The sequence below is a fragment of the Microtus oregoni genome, unplaced genomic scaffold, assembly GCF_018167655.1.
Source record: "Microtus oregoni isolate MIOR12 unplaced genomic scaffold, Mior012 000032F_ref0000030, whole genome shotgun sequence".
NCBI lineage: Eukaryota > Metazoa > Chordata > Mammalia > Rodentia > Cricetidae > Microtus > Microtus oregoni.
Window position 1 is genome coordinate 8,990,404 of NW_024543091.1, and position 23,659 is coordinate 9,014,062.

Consider the following 23,659-nt stretch of genomic DNA (forward strand, 5'->3'; position numbering starts at 1 on the left):
ATATTATATTTCTAGTGCATGTTTTTATGTCAGTTCATATCCCTGGATACATGTGGAAGAAGAGGAGGGACAGCAGAGGGCCACCATGAAAGCAGAACTAGTATGCTTGACAATCTCATCATCATCATGATATTAAGGTGATGTGTGACATTTTCTTATGCAGTGAGCCACCATGAGTTCCTACAGCCTGTTCTTAAGAGGTGATAGTGATTTATCAGTAGCTATGATGAAAACACTCAAGAAAATCATCCCAGATGTTTTTCCTCCTGTGATTTAATCAATGGTCATGTACCTGTGTGGTTATTGGACCTTGTGGGTCTGATATAAGTCAGTGAGAAGAAGTTTGAATGAAATAGCTCACTCTGCTGCAGAAAGAGTGAGAAAACATTTATTCCGAAGCTTCCTGGCAAATTCTTGTGGAAATCTGCTTCCCACTTTTATCACTGTCTCCATTTTCAGACCCTTCAAGGAGCCCCACCACCTCCATCACATCCCTTTGCTGTTCCTGACTGTTCCCACCCATCACCCACCAATATCACCTTCTGGTAATGTTGGAGGAAGCTGCTTGTTGATTCCCAGCCATTCAGTCCCAAAATAATCACACAGAAACTGTATTAATTAAATCACTGTTTGGCCCATTTGCTGTAGCTTCTTATTGGCTAACTCTTACATATTAATTTAACCTGTCCCTATTAATCTGTGCATCACCATGAGGTTGTGACCTACCAGCAAATTTTCAACACATCTGTCTCAGGCGGTGGCTCCATTGCTTCTCTCTAACTCCCCCTCCTTTCTCTCAGCATTCTATTTAGTTTCCTCCACCTAGCTCTGTTCCCTCATAGCTCCGCTATAGGCCCAAAGCAGTTCTTTCTTTACCAATGATATTCACAGCATACAGAGGAGAATCCCACATCATCTCTCCTTTCCTTTTTAAATGCGATGGAAGGTTTTAACTTTAACATAGTAAAATTACATATAACAAAACAGTTATCAAGCAAGAATTACAGTTACAATATTTGTATCTACTTTCTCTTTTACAATAACTAAGGAAAACTGTAATTATCAATTCTTCAACTCCATCAAAGACTCCAGATAAATATAATATTATCTAAGCACATTGTAAACAACTTCCAAAACTCTAGAATTGACAGAGACATCCCACTTCCTAGACAGTCACCCAAAGTTGTTTTGTACAATTGGGGCATCCATCTTCAGCCTACAGGCCCATAGTATCCAGCAGACTTTTCCAGGAAGCAGGAATTTCAAAGACAGTTTGCCTATATTGGCAATTTGTCAGTCCCTTTCTTTTGTGCCCTGCAGAATGTCTTGCAGACTCTTTCATGAAGCAGTAACCCTGAAGGACCATCTCATCTTTAGGTAAGTTTAGCAGTCATTTCTCTGTGGATACTGCATGTCCAGTTCATCAAGCAGTCCAGGCAAGAGCAGTTTCTCGCCCAAATGGCTAACCAACTCCATAAGGAGCCTCTTCAATGGCCATCTTTCTCTTGAAGTAGACTGGTATTGCCAGGAGCAGATGTGTCTCATTGTCATAAAAAGTCCTAAGTTCTTAAAGCACTTGAAATGCCATATTCTGTAGCCTTTCAAAGATGTGAAAGGTCCCTATCCACACGAAATACATCTCTGTACATCTAGAAAATCTAACTAACATGACTGCAAGCTTGACTATTATAGATGACTCTCTATTTAATTATACATTCTGTTTTTAAATGTGCTACACAAACATAATACCTTAGTCAAGAACAGAAATACATATACACAGCATAACAAAATTAACCTTAAAGTTATATCAATAAATCAAGATCCATAGCAATGCAAAATATCCAACTCTATAGCATATCCCCCTTTAAATATAAACAAACATTTATAAACAATATTTGAGAATATGGGTCTAGTTGTCCAGACTACTTCCTGCTGATTGGGGCACTATTTGTCAGGTCTTTCATGGTGTATCCTGTGTGCTAGGTTCATCTCAGTCAGCAGTTAGGCAAAGTAATTTTTTGAGGGGTGTCCAAGATGACACCTAGAAGCAATCCACAGATTCTCATCCTCTGTGGAAACAAAAAAAGAACATCTTTTCCAAAGCAACATATCCTTAGACCCAAATTCTGAAGCCAAGATACCTTTATAATATACATGCTGGTTTAGTTTAGCAGCCCGTACAATGAAATGTCTCTCTGTACTTGGCTCCTTCATAGTCAAAAAAATTAAAGAAAACACAATAATATACATAATCCATACTCTTTGTGAATTTTCCATCTTTATATGGCTTATTTTCTTTATTCCTTTTAATCTATGACTGACTATATTCTGCCTCTTTAAAGACTTTACTTTTTTAAACCATTTATTTCATTTTTATAACTCTCTATACTCTTTCTTCTCTGTTTCAAGCCTGCATATATTTTTTAAACACTGTGGCTCATTTAGAGGTCTTTTATGTCTGAATATGTCCTACTGTGTATCTGTAATTCTTTATTGTCCAGGAGCGCTTCTTAAAATGCTAAGCCCTTCTTATGAACTTAAGCATTACTTATGAATTACTAGAGGAAATATGGCCCTGCCTGCTTTCTCTACCCAGTTCAGCATGACCAAGCTGTTTGCTGCCTCTGAGAGCCATGCACAGTGCCCCATTTTTAGACACACAGCAGGTCTATGTTGCCATTAAGCAGGTTGTAGCACTCTGCTCACAGACACCACTCAAATGCTCTGTAGATGGACCTTGTCAGAGTTCATGCTGGCAGCACGGTCCAGAAAGCTGCAGGTTTTTTTTTTTTTTTTTTTAAGAAGCTGCGCAGTTTTTACTGTGCCCTGCAGTGCCTTGCTCACTATAAGCCCATCTAGAAAAAAAAAATTGTGGCTACCAAAAGCCATGCTTGACTCTGTTCTTTTATGTCTAGAATTCCTTTTTAAGCTTTCTTAGGTTCTTAAGTGAATTTTAGGCACACACCTTTAATCCCAACACTTGGGAGGCAGAGGCAGGCAGACCTCTGTGAGTTCAAGGACAACCTGATCTATAGAGTGAATTCCAGGACATTCAAAGATACACAGAGAAACCCTGTCTCAAAAAGCCAAAAATTAAAAATAAAAATAAAAGAAATAGAGGTTAAAATAAAGCCATGTAAAGATTAAAAATACACAGAGTCTGGATACTGTATGTTATTGTGTTGTCTTTAAATTGTTTGATGGCTGAGGAAGGAATAACAGCTGCTACAAGACATTTGTTTATAAATGCTGCTGAATTAATCCAAGATATTTTGAAAATACCCTGAGTTAAAAATTGAAGTCAAAAGATATGTTACTTTGGAGGAGAGGTTTTGCTTTTGTTTCTACAGGAAATGAGGGACTGTGGATTCATTCTGCATTAAGAAATATCAGGTTTGACCAAGGAAGACCACCTGAGAAATCTCTGATAGGAGGAATGGCCCAGATGTCTGAGTTCTACATCCAGAACAGTTCAAAGACTGCTGCCTGAGATAGTCAAGCCTCACAGGATACTCCAGTCAGGACTTACTCATAATTCTAAATTTTCTTTAGGTCCCCATAAGATTAGCAGCGCCCCCAATCAGCAGGAGGTATCCTAAAAAGCTATGCCCACATTCCCAAAAAACGGATTAAGTAGGTTTGCCTTTGTTTAGAATGTTGATTACAAGTTGTTGTGGATAATGGTCAGGAGAAAAGCTAAACAAAGGAGATTTGATTTAGAGTTCTTGTTTATAAAAAGTGGGGAGTTTTGTGGGACAATGGTTTGTACCCTGTCACTTGTATTTTAAATAAATGCTGGTTGGCCAGTAGCCAGGCAGGAAGTGGAGGCGGGGCAATGAGAATTCTGGGAAGAGGACTCAGTCTGCAGTCGTCATCCAGACACAGAGCAAGCATGATGTCACAGCCTTGCTGAAAAGGTTCCAAGCCATGTTGCTAACAGAGACAAGAATTATGGGCCAATATAAGTTAAAAGAGTTAATAAGAAGCCTGAGATAATAGGTAAATCCATTTATAAGTAATGCAGGCCTCTGTGTATTTATTTGGGACTAAATGGATGTGGGACCTGGTGGGAGAGAAACATCAGTCAACATGGTAAACCATCTAGTAGGTACCACATGGAGGACATACAGATACTTGGTGTTACCTTTTATTAACTTTTCCAAATCTTCTGAAGTTTCCATTAACTTTTCTTCAAACTGGAAGCAGAAAAAGTAAAGGCATTCTCGTTAGCCCATTCTGTATCATTGTAGACTTTTGAAATTGAACAATCTGTGTCTGGTAGAACATTCTGTATCACTGGAGATCTTTGAGTTTGAGCTGACTGTGTCTGGTAGTACATTCATAGAAGATAAAACATACAGTAGCTACAAAGGAGACTGATCATGGTCACTTGGAATTTAGATTAGATCCATCAACAAAAGGGTGTTGATCACAAAAAAGGTACTCAATCTTGTAGTGTTCCTCCACCTTGACCTCACCATCTATGCATAGGCCCTAAGAAAAGAGTGATCTATGCAGGGCAGAGGTGACCCATGCCTTTAATCTTAGCACTCAGGAAGCAAAAGCAGGCATGTCTCTCTGAGTCTGAGGCTAGCCTCATCTACAGAGTAAATTCCAGGACAGGCTCCAGAGATCCGTTAACAGGATACAGAGAAACCCTGTCTCCAAAAATGAACAAACAAACAAACAAACAAAAAAGAGTGATCTCACTGGAGAACCAGCATTAGAAAGTTGACTTTGAGATTTTGGGCTCTCAGGAAAGTCTGTTAAGTCCAATGAGAATAGAATAGAACTTTCTGTGTCGCATTTTACAGTACATGGTATGGGCCCATGATTACCTGGGTTTCTTTTCTTCAGGATTTAGTTTTACTAATTTTAATTGTGTGTGTGTCTTTGTGGATGTGTTTCTTGTGTCTATGTATGGTCTTTTACATGTAAATAGAGATTCAGTTGGAGATGGAGTGATGAGCAGTTATTAGCTTCAGAGGTGGGTGCTGGGAACAATAGATTGTGTACTGTGGAGGCCCTAAAATCTGGGCCCATTTCCACCTTGTCTGACAGTCAGAGTTGGAGGTTACTCAAATGATCAACAAGTATAATTGCATGTCCGAACGCAGGATGTGATTGCTTGATTCTTTTGACATTAATATAGCTCCATTCAATCATGACAGGTACTTCTGCTCTTTCTTTTGTAACTATGAGGTCACCTGGGGAGGGGCGGCCTTCAGGGTACATGATCTAGGGCAGTTTTGCTACCTAGACATCAGAATGCTAATGATCGGATGTCTCAGAGTGTTAAAGTGACTGACTGTTTGAGTTGTCCTTTGTATCATGTTAATAAAGTCTTTTGTTACCTCCCTCCTCCCCCACCCCATTTACATTGGGTATAAAAGCTATGGAAAAATAAACAGGGGCAAATTTTCAGTAATCACTGGAATACCCGACCACTATTATTCTATGGTTTCTGTATTATTAATTTCTATGCATCTTCTAGACTTTACTTATATTTCTAAATTCCCGTGCCCCTACCTTGGCAAGAGGTATTTTTGTCCAGGTCGGTCCTTGACAGCCTACATGTGCAATAAGAGCTCTAAACGGCCAAGCCATTACTCGAGACCCATGTCAAAGGTGCTTACATCCTAGGGTCACTGCAGTATTCTTAAAATATTGGTTTTATGGATGAGTCTTACATGTTTTTGAATGAGGGTACACATACCCAGTGACAATCCACGATGGCCTTTTATATGGGTTCCTGGGATCCAAACACATGTGGTTTAATCTTTAGCAACCTAACCATCTCTCCAGTGGTCTAGAGTACTTTAAACCACTCTTTTCCTTTCACAGTTTAAAAAGTTTAAAGAAATTTCTCAATCACGGAAGGCTGAAAATCAGCTTCTAGCCTGCGTGGTGAGACAGTGTGCTGACGATCCCATAACCCCACAGATTGGACTGACAGACAATGAAATGACGTCAACAACGTGCACAGCACTCAGAGAGGTGCAGGGAGTGGTGACAGTCATCACAGAGGTGGCTGAACTGTGATGGGCTTGGTGGGTGTGAGGGGGATAATGTCAGTGGCAGCCTGTGGGCACACTGAGCTGGAAGGTCCGAGCCAGGGTCTCTAGTGGCCTCTGCCCACTGCCTTCTCAGTCACTATGGACACGGAAGAGGAAGGCTTGTGCAGACGCCCCACCCCCTCCTCGTGAGCTGAATCAACAGTCCAGTGGCTTAGAACATCCCCTGAGCCACAGAGCTGGTGTACAGACACTGGCAACCAACTATTCATGTACTTAACGAATCCTCCTGGGCTGTCACTAGCGTGTCTCGGTTCTTATGCCCTCCTTCATTCAGAAAGGATCAGCTGAAGCGCTTTTCGGTTAGGAATGAAGGTGGATTCCACAGCGGAGGGAAATGACACTGAAGGAGGACGCCAAAACCACCTTCACAGGACACCACTTCATCTTTTACCCTTCCCATTCTGCTCCTGTCTGAGGAGGGCAAAATCTCAATAGTTTCCAGGACTTCCTCTCAGGAAGTACCAATAGCTGAGCTCCCCTGGAGGGAGCTGGGAAGTGTTTTTCCCAGTGACACCACTAGAGGGCAGCACTAAGGTCTACCAGAATTTTCTGCTCTAAAGTAGGAAAGAAAACATTTAACCTCAGAATGTTGCTTCCACACTCACTTGGACCACTCTCTCAGTTCTGAAAGCTCACAGATGTGGGGCCATCTGAAGATGGCACCTCTGCTTTACATCCTACCCATGCCCTCCCGACCAGCCCTGCACCTGGCATTTGAAAGTCTCTACAAACCAATTACTAAGAGTGCTGGACTGTGGCAGGAGGTGTGCTTCTGTCTTCTGTGTCAGGGCTCCCATTTGTCATGTCTATCTTTAACTTAACCCTATTGAACGTCTCTTGTATAATTTATCCCTTTTCATGGTTTTTATTTTATAGGAGTGAGGGGGAGGCGTTAAGGGCTCATGCAGGCCAGAGGCGTGGGCACCCTCTGAGGCTAGAGCAACGGGCGGTTGTGAGCAGCCTGTGTGGGCGCTCTGCAAGGACACCATGGGATTTTGACCACTGAGACATCACTTCAGTATCCTGTCCCCTTGAAACCATTTTTATCATGGAAATTTCTGGTTCCACTCTGGTTCCACTCTGTAAAACTACACACAAGATGCAAAGATCCTCCACCATCAATCACCAGCTCCAATAGCCCCCAGCTAATGTCCACCGGGTTTATCACTGTGCCCATCTTCTCTGTGACTCTGACCTTAATGTCAGACACATCCAAGGTGTCACATGTCCCTATCACAAATTCACAGTAGTGAATCTCCAAGTGTAAATACTCTTTTTAAAACAATGGTGTCACACCTCACATCAAAATATCATGTCATGACCTGAAATAATCAATTACTATTGCCTAATTATCAGTATTTAAGTTTCTAATTCTGTATGACTCATTATATTACTTGATACAACTCAAATAGTTAATTAACCCAATGAATAATTACTGATATATATTTCTCCTTAAAACAGCTTTTAAGTGAATGAGGTTATGGTATAAAGCATAGTAAAGTTATCATTTACATAAATCAGTTCATCTCCTTCTCAGTACATCAAGATTACCATTGAATTTCATTCTGTGTACAGTTTCTCCGGTGTGGAGCCTCTCAGCCTAGAGAAGTATTTAGACTTATCTTAGGTCCTGGCACAGAAGAGCAATGCACAACCTACCTCCACCCCTGCTGCAGCCAGGAGCCACCTGATGCACTCCATTTTGCCACGGCCAATGTAGTAGTAAAGCACGGGCTTCCCAGCCATGGCAGCAGCTGTGGTTTCACTGTGAATGGAAAAGCAAAGAGATCAATCCTGGGAGACTGCACTCTGGGATATGGTCAATAACACAGCACTAGGGAAGGGCCATCTGCCTTCTTTTGCAGGGGCCCAAGAAGGTCTAATGACTAATTTCTCACCCAGAAAGTAGAGCAATCATGGAGGGGATGAGACAAAGTCCCTCCCCGGTCTTTTGGCTCCTGGGCTGCTCATTTTAGAAGCTTTGATGGCTTCATGTCACCCTGCCTGTGCTAAACACTTATTCTCCCCACAGGAGAAGGGCCCATCTCTTGGTTGCAGGTCTGTTTCCCACTGCTAGACTGGATCCTGTTCTAGGGTCCAGAAGGTGGTAGTTGATGCATCAACTTCATATCACAGGGAGTCACTGCCTTTGGTGCACAGCACATAACGGGCAGTTGCTCATGTGAACTGCATGTAATCACCACAGAGTTTGCTGGTGAGGAGCTGCCCCTGTTTCCAGTCTACAGGAGAAATAGATGTCCTCCTCACGTGAGGAGGAAACCCTGGTGAGTGCAGCTCAGTTCCTGCACAGGGAACCCACATACTGGGTCCTGCTGCTCAGTGGGCTGTAAGTCAACATCATGGGTCATGGGCAGTGTCTTCAACTTGTGATGTGGTAGGAAATTTCAGAGTCTGCCTTTTAAAAACACTCTACTTGCGTGTGCGTGCATACACGAGTGTGTGCATTTGTGTGTATAAGTGTGTGTGTGTGTGTGTGTGTGTGTGTGTGTGTGTGTGTGTGAAATGCCCATGGCTGAAGTGGCTAGAAGGCTAGAAGAAGACATCAGGTCTCCAGGGCTGTGGGCTCTCCCACCAGTTCAGCATCACCAGACCTCAGCAACGTTCTGACACCTCAGTTCTGACCCCTCAGACATCGGCCTCTCTGCCCTCAGGTCACAGCTGCTTCTCTTGGGCACCTGGCAGTTTCCTACAGCACTGTATAATGCTCTGTTCTTTTTGTCTTTCTGTTGGCTTTTCTCTGTTTTCTCCGTGAACTCTACTTTGCCCTGGAATGTTCAATACTGGGACTTCAAAGAGACTCTGAAATGCTGAGGCTTTCAGATCCCTCCCCATACTGCAGAACCTCTAACCTTCCAGTTTTAGAGCTGCACACTGTCTCAGAGTCCGCTGGTCTTCTCCAGAATAGTGATGAATGCTTTGAACCTTAGCATAGGGGTGGCCGCATAACGGCTGAGGGTCAGAGTTTGGGTTTAACCTCGTTCCTCTACAGACTCATTTCTTCCTGCCATGTCTTCCTACAGAATTTTAAACTGTTTTCTGGTGTCGCACACACTTCCTCATACACACAGCTGTGATCACAGAAGAAATATGCAAACAACATTCTCTCTGGTGTACGATGCAAGGTTCAGTCTACATTCCTCGAACATTTCATGGTTCAATAGTTCAAGATTCACACTTTTTTTTCATTCTCTTTCTTGGGATTACCATCTAAAAACAGGTTGTGTTGTTTGTAATTAAATAATAAGATAGTAATAAAGTAACAAATCCTAAGTATAAAATCTGCTACTCTCCTATTTACATGGAATCATCAAAGCAATCAGAATCCACAGGACACAAACAAATGTGGTAGAAATCCAAACTGGGGAAGGAAGGGCTTTGGGAGGGAGGCCTGGGAGAGTCTGGGTGAATTCAAGTTCTCAAGTGAGAGGAATCTGCACGTTCTCTGTGAGATTGGAACACAGTTCAAGAGAAGAACGTTATTGATCTCAGGTGTGTGAGCACAATCCAAGTCTACTCCTCACTGCCCTAAATCCCACGCGTATAGATTCCCTTGTAAATACCTTAAATCCCACTCTTTAGCTCAGTGACACTGGAGGAGGAGGAGAAAGGAAGGGACAGAAGAAGGGAAGAATGAAGACCAGGACAGAGGAACGAGGGAGACATGGCTAAGGAGGAATGGAGGAGGGGATGGATGACAGAAAGAGAGAAGGAAGAGAGGAGGAGAAATAGCTTGCTATTCAACATTCTGTAACAAAATAATTCAGATGAACCAGAATCAAATGCAAGTAAAGTAATGGTACTGAGCAGTGGATATGATAAAAGTATATATATATATATATATAAGGTGAAATTGCATAATAAAACCAGCTCCTTTGTACAATTATTGCATGCTAAATAGAACCTGGAAAAGCTGTTTTCTATTGACACACATGGAACTTGTTACACAGGTTATAAGAGAGAGAACTGACCTAGTGAGAGTCCAGACGGCTGCTCTGCTCAGCTCCCCAACTCCTGTTCCAGATGAGTGAGGGAGCTACTTTAGTAAGTTGACCATTCTTATCAAGGGGGTGGGGACCAATAGGGAGCAGCCACTCCCACTGACTCCCACTGACTCCCACTGAGTTCAGTATCCAGAGTTTCATGATAGACTGACAAATCACGGAGGGGCTCGCAAGCCACCACCCTCTCAGGAAGATCTGGATCATTGAATGTTTTCATTGATTTAATGCTCCTGTGTCTCTAAGTGACCTCTCATGCCTGTTCCTGTGAACAACCCTAATGAAGCACATTGCTCAGGACAGAAGAAACACAGGAGGGAGGACTGTGCTGGAAGCATGAATGGTGTCACAGAGTCAACCACGGAACCCTCAGCTATGATAAGATGCGACTTACATCTACTGAATTTGGGGGAAAGTTTGTGAAAGTAGCCTTAAATTACAGAATTAACACATTGCCTCACTTCAAGGCTAAGTTGAAGTTTAGTTTACAATGTCCTCTGCTTACTGTATCTGATGAGAATGCTAATGTCCTGTAATAAAATAATTGTCTCAACCTTTGTCCTGTATTAATCAGGAACTGAAGGGCAGAAAGGAATTTCACAATTCACCCTTAATTTCACCTGACTGACCATCAGCACACTGTCCCAGCATGCTCTGGGTCTCTGTGCATCTGTGCATCCCTGCAGTTCCTGCTGTGGGGAAGCTGTCATGTCACCATTAGCAATGGCATTACAAGACAGTGAGAATTACGGTTAATTCCTGCCAAGTTCACACTCAGGGATCTTATCCACAAACAAGGGCATCTGTCACTGACTTCACTCACAGACCAGCAAGTTAACTTGTGATTTTAGTTATAATCACTGGTCCATAGGTCTCGTATGCTGACCTCGGTGGCTTCACAGATGCGAGTCACTGCCTGAGTCTGCACACCCTCCCAGTGTCCAGGGCTGGCCCCTTTGTATCCTGGTGTGCACTGCTAATTTCTCATCAGCTGTAGAATCCACTCCACCGCTCTACAAACAGCTAGCTGGCAAAGCAGCAGTGCTGCCCTCCAGGGTGATGCGCATGTGCACAGCACAGGGTCTCATGTCCGTGTGTCAGTCAGTTCCAGGGAAGAGTTGTGTCTGACACTGCTCATGAAAAAGTCCATGTCACAGGCGGCGAGCTCGTGACAGAGGAAGAAAGAAAACCTGTGGGGAAGGCGAGTGTCTCAGGAGAGCACTGTGGAGACTTGCTGGAGAGAACTGGAGATCTCAAGTGCACAGCATCAAGAGCACTGCTGAGGGTGCTGTTTCCTCTAAAGTGAGTCCATTGTCCCAGCCCTCGGCTGCCTGCCTGTTGGTGCCATTTTCCTGGGACCATGTCCCTGTTCTTCTAGCCTGCCTGCACTTTAGTCTTTCTGCAGCCCAGGCTCCGCACTCACCATTGCTTCAGCTGGGCCTGCCCCTCTCCATCCACATTCTGGGCTTCCCGATCAGGTCCCTGTCCAGACAGCACGAAGCCCTGAGCAAGAAGCTCTCCAGGGCTTGGTTATGAATTCCCAAGCCTGGCCAAGTGTGCAGCACACTGGAAAGCCTCTGTGAGTGTGTGAACACCTTTCCTTTAGTGTTTGAAATGTGTCACTGTGTGCAGGTGTAGAAAGGACATTCTAGTGGCCCATCATGTCCCACCTTTGAAATAACAAATGTAAAAGTTCTGTGATACAAATCCTAAACTTTATTTCTAATAAAAACGGAGCACATTCTACAAATGCATCTTTGAAATAACTTTCTCTGGAGAAAAGTTTACAGGGCTGGGAGTGTGGCTTGGAGGTCATATATGTTCTGGCATGCTCCCAAGGGCCCGGGCTAGAGCCAACATGGAAGAGAACATCAAAGCATAGCACCCCAAATACTCTTTCCCTGTGTGACCAACACCCTTGTGTCATCTCTCTCTGAGGCTGTCTCTCTTTGCCTCTTAAGCATTTGTGTGAAGAGTGTTAGACAAGTTTTAGAAGCATGTCTTGGGCTTTGGTGACAGTCCAACAATCTAAGGCTTTCTCAGAAGACGTGGATGAAAGGAAAAAAGGAACCTAGTTTTGTGACCTTGCTCAGGAGTGGACTTGGCAAGGCCAGCCTGGGGAGGAGGCCTGGACCTCAAAGGAGTCTAGATTTTGGTTTCTGGGAATGTGGCTGCTCCTCCTGAAGAGACTTGAGTTTCAGTCCCAAGGCCACTGTGTGCTCCGTCTCTAATTCCCTTGAGATTCCCTGTGTTCCCTTTGTGCACTTTATTGACTAGCCTTCTGCTGACTTTGCCCCATTTTTCCCTGAACAATAGTATAAAAGATGCTGTACTTTTTAATAAACTTCCTTGGCTTAAGACATAGCTTGTGTAAGACTTCCCCCATCTAAACTTACCTGTCTCTCTTTCTTCTGATCTCCTCATGCTCTGTCTCAAGAACCCAGTCACTGAAGAATGACCACAGGCTCAGTACAGGGCCTCTTTGTTGTTTTCTGATAAATTGAGTGAACTTATTATTTTTTTTTTGCAAAATAAAGCAAATCAATTTTTTTTTCTCAACATATGATTTCCCACAGGGTCCTATGAAATAGAAAGTAGTTTAAGTCTTCTTTCTACAGTAAAGCTATTCTAGACTCATATTTATTTCTTCCCAGCCAGGACCTCTGCTGTTTCTCCAAAGATTTCTCTTTTGTTCTTTTTCTTTCTTTCTCTATTTAGTTCACATATACAGTGGTTTGCCTGCCTGTATGCCTGTACACTAACATGTGCCTGTTGCCCAGAGAGGAGGGCTTCAGATACCCTGAAGCTGGAGTTACACCTTGTCAATGCTGGAAAGTAAACGAGTCCTCCTCTAGAACGAGTGCCCTTAACTACTGAGCTGTCTGTCCTGATGGAAGGGAGCTGATGAACAAGAGTGGCACGTGCCTGTAACCTCAGCCCCTGGCCAGCAGAAGCAGAAGGGGTCAATCAAGGTCATCTGATCTGTAGAAAAAGTTCCATGCCACATAGGAATACAGAGGGAAACTCTGAATGATTTGGTTTGAAAGAAAATGACCTCAAAAGAGAGTGGCACTATGAAGTAGGTGTGGCTTTGTTGGAGAAAGTGTGTCACTGTGGAGGTGGGCTTTGAGGCTTCATATACACTCAAGATACAGCCTAGTATTTCATCCCACTTCCTGTTGCCTGCAAGCCAACACGTAGGACACTTGGCTACTTCTCTAGCTCTGTGTCTGCTGCATGTTACCATGTTATACCATGACGACAACAGACTAAACCTCTTAAAATGTAAGGCAGCCCAATTCAATGCTTTTTCCTTACAGGTGTTGCCGTGGTCATGTTGGTGTCTACAGCAGTAGAAACCCTAACTAAGACACTGTCCCTAAAGTAAATCTACAGAAGTAACCAATTAGAAAAGGGGTCAGAGAGATTGCTGCTCTGAAGGATGGGAGTTGGTTCTCAGCATCCAGGAGACTCACAACTATCCAACTCCATCTGCAGACGATCCAATGCCCCCTTCCACTTCTGTGAGAACTGCATATACAATCAACATATATTCACGAGGACATGCACACATGAAATAATAATAACGATGCTAATAATAATAAACCAAGGGTGGGAAAGAAGGCATAGGATAGAGAAGAGTGGGAGAGCGTGTGGGAATGTATAGCCTCAACTTCCTGTACCACAAAACAAAATGAAAGGAACAGCCAGTATGGCACAGGATTGACTTTGCTGTACATAAATTCAATTAGCTCAGTGTCTTATGCTGCATGGTGAAGAGCTGGGAACTCTGAGTTCAAGGCTCAACTGCTCACTAACTTCAGCTTGCCAACTTATCTCTGAGATACAGTTGTGCTGCATGGCACTCAACTCCCCAGGGGCAGCTGTGATTACGGTACTTTGTGTATATAATTCTCATGGGCAGAGAGGAGTTGCATATGTCCACATGCTGCAAGAATCTCAGCACTGGGCCCATAAGCGGGGGAGTGGAGTGAACAAATCTTGGAGTCAGGGAGGGCTGAAAGTTCTGAAAGAGTCCAGTCAGGCAGAATTTTACCAAAGAAGCACTTGAGTCTTGATAGGTATTTATTAGTCAAAAGGCAATCCAAAGCAAACAGTGTGCCAAATTAAAAAAGATATTGGAACTCAAAGTCCCAAATCATTAGCATCAGAGGTCCTTCAAATTCAGTAAATGAGCCCAGAGATGACAGCCCATCTTGATGAAGCAAGAGGTCACAGTACCAAAGTTAATGTGGGCCCTTAAAGGGACAGGCTGAAGCAGGGCTTGGAAAACACTAGAAGTCTGGTGCAAGGTAGCCTAGAATTTTTTTTTTGTACATTTAACAAATTAGAGAATCTTTGCACATTTCTGAATTTTATTTGCATTTAGGTTTTTTGAGACAGGAACTTACTACATAACCCTGGCTGTGTGATTTTTATTTTTATCAAAGTCTGAGTATCACCAAATGTCACCAAAAGACAGCTGCAGCAGCTATGACTCTTCCAAGCCGTCTATGGAACTTCCCACAGTCTAAACTGTGAACCTGCCATCAATCCCTGACTCCACCCACAGACATGGCTGAACACAGTGATGTTTGTCCAGAAGAATCTCTGAGTTGCTGGTTGAGTGGGAGTTGAGAACATCCCTGTGGGCTTCTCCTCTCCCACTTCAATGTGTTTTAATTCATCTCTTACTCCCCATCCTTCAGCTTCTCTTCAACAGAGACCCACACTGTTCTCTGACCCCTCAGAATCCTCTAAGCACATTCCCTGATGCTGTTTGCCTGGAGATGTGGCCCCTGAGATGCTTTCACTTGCAAGTATCAGAAAACTCAAAATATCTTCCTACAAAGGATCGGCCATCAGCAGTGAACTGCAGAACTCCGGAGTTGGTTAACTTGTCAGTATGGTGATATTATCAATGACCCTAGAAAGTCTGGGCTACTCTGTCATGTCCGCGGTGGGCTACAAACACGCAGATGTCCCCTGCCTCACAAGGTCCTAAACCCTCTCTATTCCCTGTTCCTCTATAAGAACATGTGGTCCCACCCAGGGCCCCAGTCACCATTGTTCTGTGGGGAGGAATCCCCTCTCCCAACCCTCAGTGCTTCTGTGCTCTCTCTGGCTGAATGGAGAAAACCAGAAAACACGGTGACGAAAGAAAAGCAAAAACCTAAAAGAAAAAAAAATCAAGCGAACAAGCAATAACAACAAAAAACAAACAAACTTGAAAATAATAAGGGACACATTGACATGAGATATTAATGAAATCCAGAAAAGCATAAGAATGTACTTTAAGTACCTTTAAGCCAGTAAATTGGAAAATTTAAGATAAATGGATGAATTTTTAAATGCACAGGATGTGGCAAAATTAAGCTAAGAAGAAAAGTCCTTAAACTGATTCATAACCAGCAGCAAGACTGAAGCAGTAATAATAAGTCTCCTAACTTAACATGCCCAGAGCCAGGTGAAGTCACTGCAGAAGTCTACCGTACTTAAGGAGAACTGACACCCGATGACCAAATTGTTCCCTGAGTAGTAGAGGAAGAGAGGTTTCCAAACTCATTTTATGATACACTATGACCCTGACACCAAAGCCCAGGTAAAGACACAAGCAGTCACCAAGGGTTTCTCTTTCCTCATTGTCACCAGCCATTTACTTTTATACTTATGTGTTTACATGTGAGTGTGCACACATGTATGCATGTAACAGTGCATACATAAATGTCAGAGGGACACTTAGTGGAGTTGATTCTCCCTTCCACTCTGTGGAATCAGGGATGTAATTCCGGTGGTGAGTCTGGCAGACCATGCCGCTACCCAGGGAGTCATTGTATGACACCTTCACCAGTATTCACTTTGAGATCTTTCTTTTAAAATTTAAGTAAAATATAATTACATCATTCTCCACTCTCTTTCCTCCCTACTATCTCTCCGGTGTGCACCCCCCCCCCCCAATCTCTAAAAAATTCACTGTCTCCTTTTCTTTAATCTTTGTTATATATATTACACTCCATTCTGAACTAGTGTGTTACTATTTTATTATAATCTACTACAAGGTGATGTTATGCGTACTTGTATAATTTCTTAGCATAGATTTCCATTAAGCCATAACATGGTAGTTATTTGATTTTGTTAGGTGCATATAAAAGAGTAAAAAATATATATATATTTATCACCATCTCTTCCATGAGAGTCATCTGTGGTTATAAGAATAAGTATTTAGAATGCAGTTAGGAATTATACTGAATTAGGAAGATGGCAGTAGTATGTTTTCCTTTAAGATCCCTGGCTTCGCTAATCCTGATGATTGGTTAATTCTCTCAGTATTAGGCATCATTTCCCTCATGTTGATCAAGGCTTAGCTCCAATTAGATAGCTGTTGGTTACAGTCAAGATATGAACTTTGGGTCTATCTTGTCATGCTGTTTGTTGTTTGGGGACATGGGTATCACAGCGAGGTAGGGCTATTGGTCGCCTTTCTCCCCTGGCAGCTTGCACAGTCCCAGCTGGTGTTATGGAAGCAAGTCCTCAGCGGGGAGGCTTTCAGGGAAGTCCCAGCTGGAATCCTCCAAGTCCTGTGTCAGAAGTGTGTGGTGTCTTTAGCCACGGGCCCTTACCTTCAAGGACAACGTAATAGCCTATATTGTTTGGGGGAGTTTATGTGGGATTCCCCTCTGTATGCTATGAATGTGTTATATTGCCATTGGTTAATAAAAACCTGCTTTCAGTCAATGGCTTAACAGAATATAGTCAGGCTGGAAAAGATACATAGAGACAGTCAGCAGAGTCAGTGAGATGCCATGTAACCACCAGAGGAGAAAGACACAAGCTGCCAGCTGGAAACTTGCCCTTAAACCACGAGGCTTGTGATTAAATATAAAATAATAGAAATGGGTTAATTTAAGATGTTAGATCTAGCTAGAAATACAACTAAACATCTGATCAAACAGTATTGCAAATAATATAGTTTCTTGTGATTATTTCAGGTCTGAGCAGGCGGGAACAAATGAACAGCCTCCGCCAACAAAATGGATGTCAGATATGAGTGGCCAGGAACAAACAGGCTATGCCAACAAAAAGTCTCTTTCACTTCTCTGGCCAACAACTCAAAAGGGAGTGTCTCATACCTGGTAGTGAGACTTTTAGTACATAGTCTGTGACTTTGGGGGAAACATTATTATCCCAAGTGCATAACTCCGTTGAAAATATACAGTTACAAATACCTTCTATAGTGTGTTAGTTAGGGTTTCTGTTGCTGTGATAAACACCATGGTCCTAAGAAACTTGGGAAGGAAAGGGTTTACTTCATCCTACAGCTTGTAGTCCATCTTCCAGGGAAGTCAGGATAGGAACTCAAGGCAGGAGCCTAGAGGCAGGACTGAAGCAGAGGCCATGGAGAATTGCTGGTTACGGGCTGGCTCCTGCAGGCTTCTTCAGTCTGCTCTCTTATACACCCAGAACCACCTTCCCATGGGTGCCACCACTTACAATGGGCTGCGCCATTTTACATCAATTACTAATTAGGAAAACATTCTATAGGTGTGCCTACAAGCCATGGTATGTGTGTGTGTGGGGGGTCTATTCTCAGTTGAGATTCCCACTTCCTAAATAACTCTGGATTTGTCAAGTTGGCATAAAAGTAGCCAGCATATATGTGTAATTTTAGGCAAATATAAAATAACTCTTTATGACTTTTTTCACATATTAATGATTTGTTCCTCTCCCATTCCTTATATATTGTACTTCCTCCCCCTCTACATTCCACCTTTCCCTATTTCCCCATTCATATCATTTTTTTTTTTTGAGACAAGGTTTCTCTGTGTAACAGTTCTGACTCTCCTGGAACTTGCTTGGTAGACCAAACTGGCCTCAGATTCACTGAGATCTGTCTGCCTCTGCCTCTTTAGTACTGGGATTAAAAGCATGCACTGCCACCACCCGACTCTTTTCATATCATTTGTATCTTGCTATTCTCCTGTCTAGTGGCCCCCTGGCAGAATTCTGTGAGTCCAGGTGGGCCAAGGGCTTTTTAAAAATGAATTTTCAAAGCTCCATGGAAGCAGGAGCTGATCCAGTCCCGGGACATTGGCTGACCAGGACTGAGCCAGTGACCTGGTCCAGAGCAGACCTGAGACAGCAAACTCTACCAGAACAGGTACAGGGGTGTAACTGCTGAGCAAGTGAGCCAGAGCCAGAGACTGCTGAGAATCCGGATGTGAATCTGGGATCTTCAAAAGGGTAGAACTAAGTCAGGACTCCTATGTGTATGGGTGTGAATCTAGGACTTCCGAGGAACTAGGCCTGAGCCAGGTCCTCTGTGGGCCTGTGCACACCTGAGCCTAGGAACTCCAGGGGATAGACCAGAGCCAGAGACCTTTGCAGGACAAACCCTAAGCCAGGGACCTATGCAGGAATGGATTCAGACCAGGGACATTGACAGAAACAGGTCTGAGCCAACAACTTAGGCTAGAGCAGGCCTGAGACAGCTAACTCCAAGGGAGTGGAACAAAGCCCAGGAGTGCTGGGCGATCTCCAGGAACACTGAGTGACCAATGGGGTAACTAGAACCATGGCACTGACTGTACCACGAGGAACACCCATCTGAGCCTTGGATTCACTGGCACCTAGAAGATCAATCAACAGAATCACAGACAGCCCCAATCACACCTGTTAGAGGAAAAGATCGGTAGAAAAGGTAAGAACAGGGGCTGGAGAGATGGCTCAGCAGTTAAGAGCATTGCCTGCTCTTCCAAAGGTCCTGAGTTCAATTCCCAGCAACCACATGGTGGCTCACAACCATCTGTAAAGAGGTCTGGCACCCTCCTCTGGCATGTGGGCATACATGGAGGCAGAATGTTGTATACATAATAAATAAATATTTTTAAAAAAAGGTAAGAACACATGCAACACCACAAAGAGCAACATGACACCAGTAAAACCTAAAAACCCTACAACAGCAAGACTTGAACAACCAAATATAGATGAAGCAGAAGAAAATGACCTAAAAAATAACTTCAGGAGAATATTTAAAACTCTTAAAGAGGAAATGAGAAATTCACCTTAAAAATGGAGGAAAAGACAAAAAAATTGGAAGACAAGCAAATCACTTAGAGAAAACCAAGAAAAAGCAAACAAACATATGAAAGAAGCTATTCAAGACTTGAAAACTGAAATAGAGACAATGAAGAAAACACAAGCCAAGGGAATCATAGAAACAGAAATCATGACAAAACAACCAGGAACCACAAACACAAGCATAAACAGCAGAATATAAGAGATGGAGGAGAGAATCTCAAACACTGAAGATACAGTAGAGAAAATAGACTCATCAGTCAAAGAAAATATTAAATCTAACAAAAGCTTGACGCAAAATATTCAGGAAATATGGGACACCATGAAAAGGCCAAATCTAAGAATAATAGGTAAGAAAAGAAAGAGAAGTTCAACTCAAAACCACAGAAAATATATTTAACAAAATCATAGAAGAAAACTTTCCCAACCTAAAGAGAAATATGCCTATGAAGGTACAAGAAGCTTATAGAACACCAAACAGACTGGATCAAAAGAAAAGTCCCCTCGTGACATAATAATCAAATCACTAAACATACAGAGTAAAGAAAGAATATTAAAAGCTGCAAAGGAAAAAGGCAAAGTAATATGCAAAGGCAGACCTATTAAAATTACACCTGACTTCTCATTAGAAACAATGAAAGTCAGAAGGTCATGGTCAAGCATTATGCAGACACTAAGAGACCATGGACTACTATACCCAGCAAAATTTTCAATCACCATAGAAGTGATTTAACCAAAACCCAGCCCTATACAAAATACTAGAAGGAAAAGTCCAACCCAAGGAAGATGGCTACACCAACAAAAACACAGACAATTGATGAACTCATAGCAGCAAATCCCAAAGAAAGGAAAAATGCACAAATTAACATCACCAATGATGAAAACTAAATTAACAGGAGATAGCAATCACTGGTCATTAATATCCCTTAATATAAATGGACACAACTCACCTATAAAAAGGAACAGGTTAACAGATTGAATGCAAAAACAGAATCTATCCTTCTTCTGCATACAAGAAACATATCTCAACTTTAAGAACACTTATTGTCAGCCAGGCGGTGGTGGTGCATGCCTTTAATCCCAGCACTCAGGAGGCAGAGGCAGGCGGATCTCTGTGAGTTCGAGGCCAGCATGGTCTACAAGAGCTAGTTCCAGGACAGGAACCAAAAGCTACGAAGAAACCCTGTCTCGAAAATCCAAAAAAAAAAAAAAAAAAAAGAACACATATTGTCTCAGAGTAAAGGGTTAGAAAAAAATATGCCAATAAAATGGACCTAAGAAACAAGCAGGTGTAACTATCTTAGTATCTAACAAAATAGACTTGAAACTAAAATCAGTCAAAAGAGACAAAGAAGGACATTTCATATTAGTCACAGGAAAAATCCATCAAGAGGAAATCTCAATATCGAATATCTATGCCCCAAATACAAGGGTGCCCTCATATGTAAAAGAAACACTTCTAAAGCTTAAATCATACGTTAACCCAATACACTAATAATGGGAAACTTCAACACTCCACTCTCACCACTGGACAGGCCAGTTAGACAAAAAAATGAACAGAGAAATAAGGGAACTAGCAGATGTTATGATTCAAATGGACTTAACAGACATCTGTAGAATATTCCATCCAAACAGATAAGAATGTACCTTCTTCTCAGCACCTCATGGAACCTTCTCAAAAACTGACCACATACTGGGTAACAAAACAAACCTCAACAAATATAAAAAATTGGAAAATCCTATGTATCTTATCAGATCACCATGGTTTAAAACTGGAAAACAACAGCAATACTAATTCCAGAAAACCTACAAACTCATGGAAATAAAACAATGCTCACCTGAATCATCAATGGGTCAAGGAAGAAATAAGGGGAAAAAATAAAGACTTCCTAAAATTCAACGAAAATGAACACACAACATACCCAAATTTATGGGACACAATGAAAGCAGTGTTAAGTTCATAGCACTAAATGCCAACATAAAGAAGCTGGAAAAATCCCATACTAGTGAATTAACAGAACATTTGAAAACTTTAGAGCAAAAAGAAGCAAACTCACCCAAGAGAACTAGACAACAGGAAATAATCAAATTGAGAGCTAAAATCAACAAAATAAAAACAAAGAAAACAATATAAAGAATCAATGAGACAAAGAGTTGGTTCTTTGAGAAAATCAACAAAATAGACAAACCTTTATCCAAAAAAAACAGAGAGAGAATATCCAAATTAACAAAATCAGAAATGAAAAGGGAGACATAACAACAGACAGGGAGAAAATACAGAGGATCATCATGTCATATTTTGAAAACCTGTACTCCACAAAACTGGAAAACTTAAAGGAAATGGACAACTTTCTGAATAAATATCACTTACCAAAATTAAATCAAGACCAGATAAACAAATTAAACAGACCCATGACTGATGAATAAATAGAAACAGTCATCAAAAGTCTCCCAACCAAAAAAAAAAAAAAGCAAGCCCAGGACCAGACGGTTTCAGCTCAGAATTCTACAAGATTTTCAAAGAAGAACTAATACCAAAATTCCTCAAACTGTTCCACACAATAAAACAGAAGGACCAGTGCCAAACTCTTTCTATGAGGCTACACCTGACACCCAAACCACAGAAAACATTACTAAGAAAGAAAATTACAAACCAATCTCACTCATGAACATTGATGCAAAAATACTAAATAAAATACTGGCAAATCAAATCCAAAAACACAACAGAACCATCATCCACCATGATGAAGGTGGCTTCATCCCAGAGATGCAGGGATGGTTCAACATACGAAAATCTGTCAACGTAATCCACCATATAAACAAACTGAAAAATAAAAACCACATAATCATCTCATTAGATGCTGAAAAAAAAATCTTTCGACAAAATACAACATCCCTTTATGATGAAGGTCTTGGAGAGAGCAGGGATACAAGGAACATACCTAAACTTAATAAAGGCAATATACAGCAAGACAACAGCCACCATCAAACTAAATGGAGAGAAACTCCCAGCGATCCCACTGAAATCAGAAACAAGACAAGGTTGTCCACTCTCTCCATATCTACTCAATATAGTTCTTGAGGTCCTAACTAGAGCAATAAGACAACAAAACGAGAACAAGGGGATACAAATTGGAAAAGAAGTCAAACTCTCACTGTTTGCTAATGATATGATAGTTTACATAAGCAATCCCAAAAATTCTACCAAGGAACTTCTACAACTCATAAACACTCTCAGTAATGTAGCAGGATACAAGATTAGCTCAAAAAAATCAGTAGCCCTCCTGTACACAGATGATAAAAGTGCTGGGAAAGAAATCAGAGAAACAACACCCTTCACAATAGACACAAATAGCATAAATATCTTGGAGTAACTCTTACCAAACAAGTGGGAGACTTGTATGCCAAGAACTTTAAATCTTTGAAGAAAGAAATGGAAGAAGATCTCCCATGATCTTGGGTAAGTAGAATTAACATAGTAAAAATGGCAATCTTACCAAAAGCAATCTACAGATTCAAAGCAATGCCCATCAAAATCCCAGCAAAATTCTTCACAGACCTTGAAAGAATGGTACTCAACTTCATATGGAAAAGCAAAAAGCCCAGGATAGCCCAAACAATCCTGTACAATAAAAGAACTTCTGGAGGCATCACAATCCCTGACTTCAAACTCTACTACAGAGCTACATGCTGTACTGAAAACAGCCTGGTATTGGCATAAGAACAGATAAGAGGACCAATGGAACCGAATAGACAACTCGGATATCAATCCACACACCTTCAAATACCTGATTTTTGATAAAGAAGCAAAAAGTATCAAATGGAAAAAAGAAAGCATATTTAAAAAGTGGTGCTGGCATAACTGGATATCAACATGTAGAAGAATGAAAATAGACCCATATCTATCACCATGCACAAAACTCAAGTCCAAATGGATCAAAGACCTCAACATAAAGCCAGCCACACTGAACCTCATAGAAGAGAAAGTGGGAAGTACACTTGAATACATTGGCACAGGACACCACTTCCTAAATATAACTCCAGCAGCACAGACACTGAGAGAAACAATTAATAAATGGGACCTCCTAAAACTGAAAAGCTTCTATAAAGCAAAGGACACAGCCAACAAGACAAAATGACAGCCTACAAAATGGGAAAAGATCTTCACTAACCCCACATCGGACAGAGGTCTGATCTCCAAAATATACAAAGAACTCAAGAAATTGGTCATCAAAAGAACACATAATCCAAATTAAAAAAAAAAAAAGGAGTACAGTCCTAAACAGTAAAGTCTCAACAGAGGAATCTAAAATGGGTGAAAGACACTTAAGGAAATGTTCAACATCCTTGGTCATCAGAGAAATGCAAATCAAAACAACTCTGAGATTCCATTTTATACCCTGTAAGAATGGCCAAGATCAAAAACACTGATAACAACGTATGCTGGAGAGGTTGTGGGGTAAATGGAACACTTCCTCATCGGGTAAG

The 23,659-nt window shown here is 41.8% G+C and overlaps 2 protein-coding genes across 4 annotated transcripts in view; both read right to left on the bottom strand.

Moving 5' to 3' along the window:
* The window catches only part of LOC121466002 (glutathione S-transferase A2-like), a 105,520-nt gene extending 95,403 nt beyond the window's left edge, over positions 1-10,117 (bottom strand). The window contains exon 1 of the mRNA XM_041679424.1: positions 10,067-10,117. The gene's annotated coding sequence lies outside the window, so the exon portion shown is untranslated. The remainder of the gene's footprint in view (positions 1-10,066) is intronic.
* The window catches only part of LOC121466001 (glutathione S-transferase A2-like), a 30,609-nt gene that overhangs the window by 5,697 nt on the left and 1,253 nt on the right, over positions 1-23,659 (bottom strand). For 2 of the 3 annotated variants that reach the window (XM_041679420.1, XM_041679422.1), the window contains exons 2-3: positions 7,737-7,842; positions 4,145-4,196 (exon numbers count right to left, since the gene is read on the bottom strand). In XM_041679420.1, coding sequence (XP_041535354.1) covers positions 4,145-4,196; positions 7,737-7,823 — 139 coding nt within the window. In that variant the 5' untranslated portion in view covers positions 7,824-7,842. Of the gene's footprint in view, positions 1-4,144; positions 4,197-7,736; positions 7,843-10,066; positions 10,113-23,659 lie in introns of those variants that run through there. The other variant, XM_041679421.1, reaches the window with a different exon arrangement.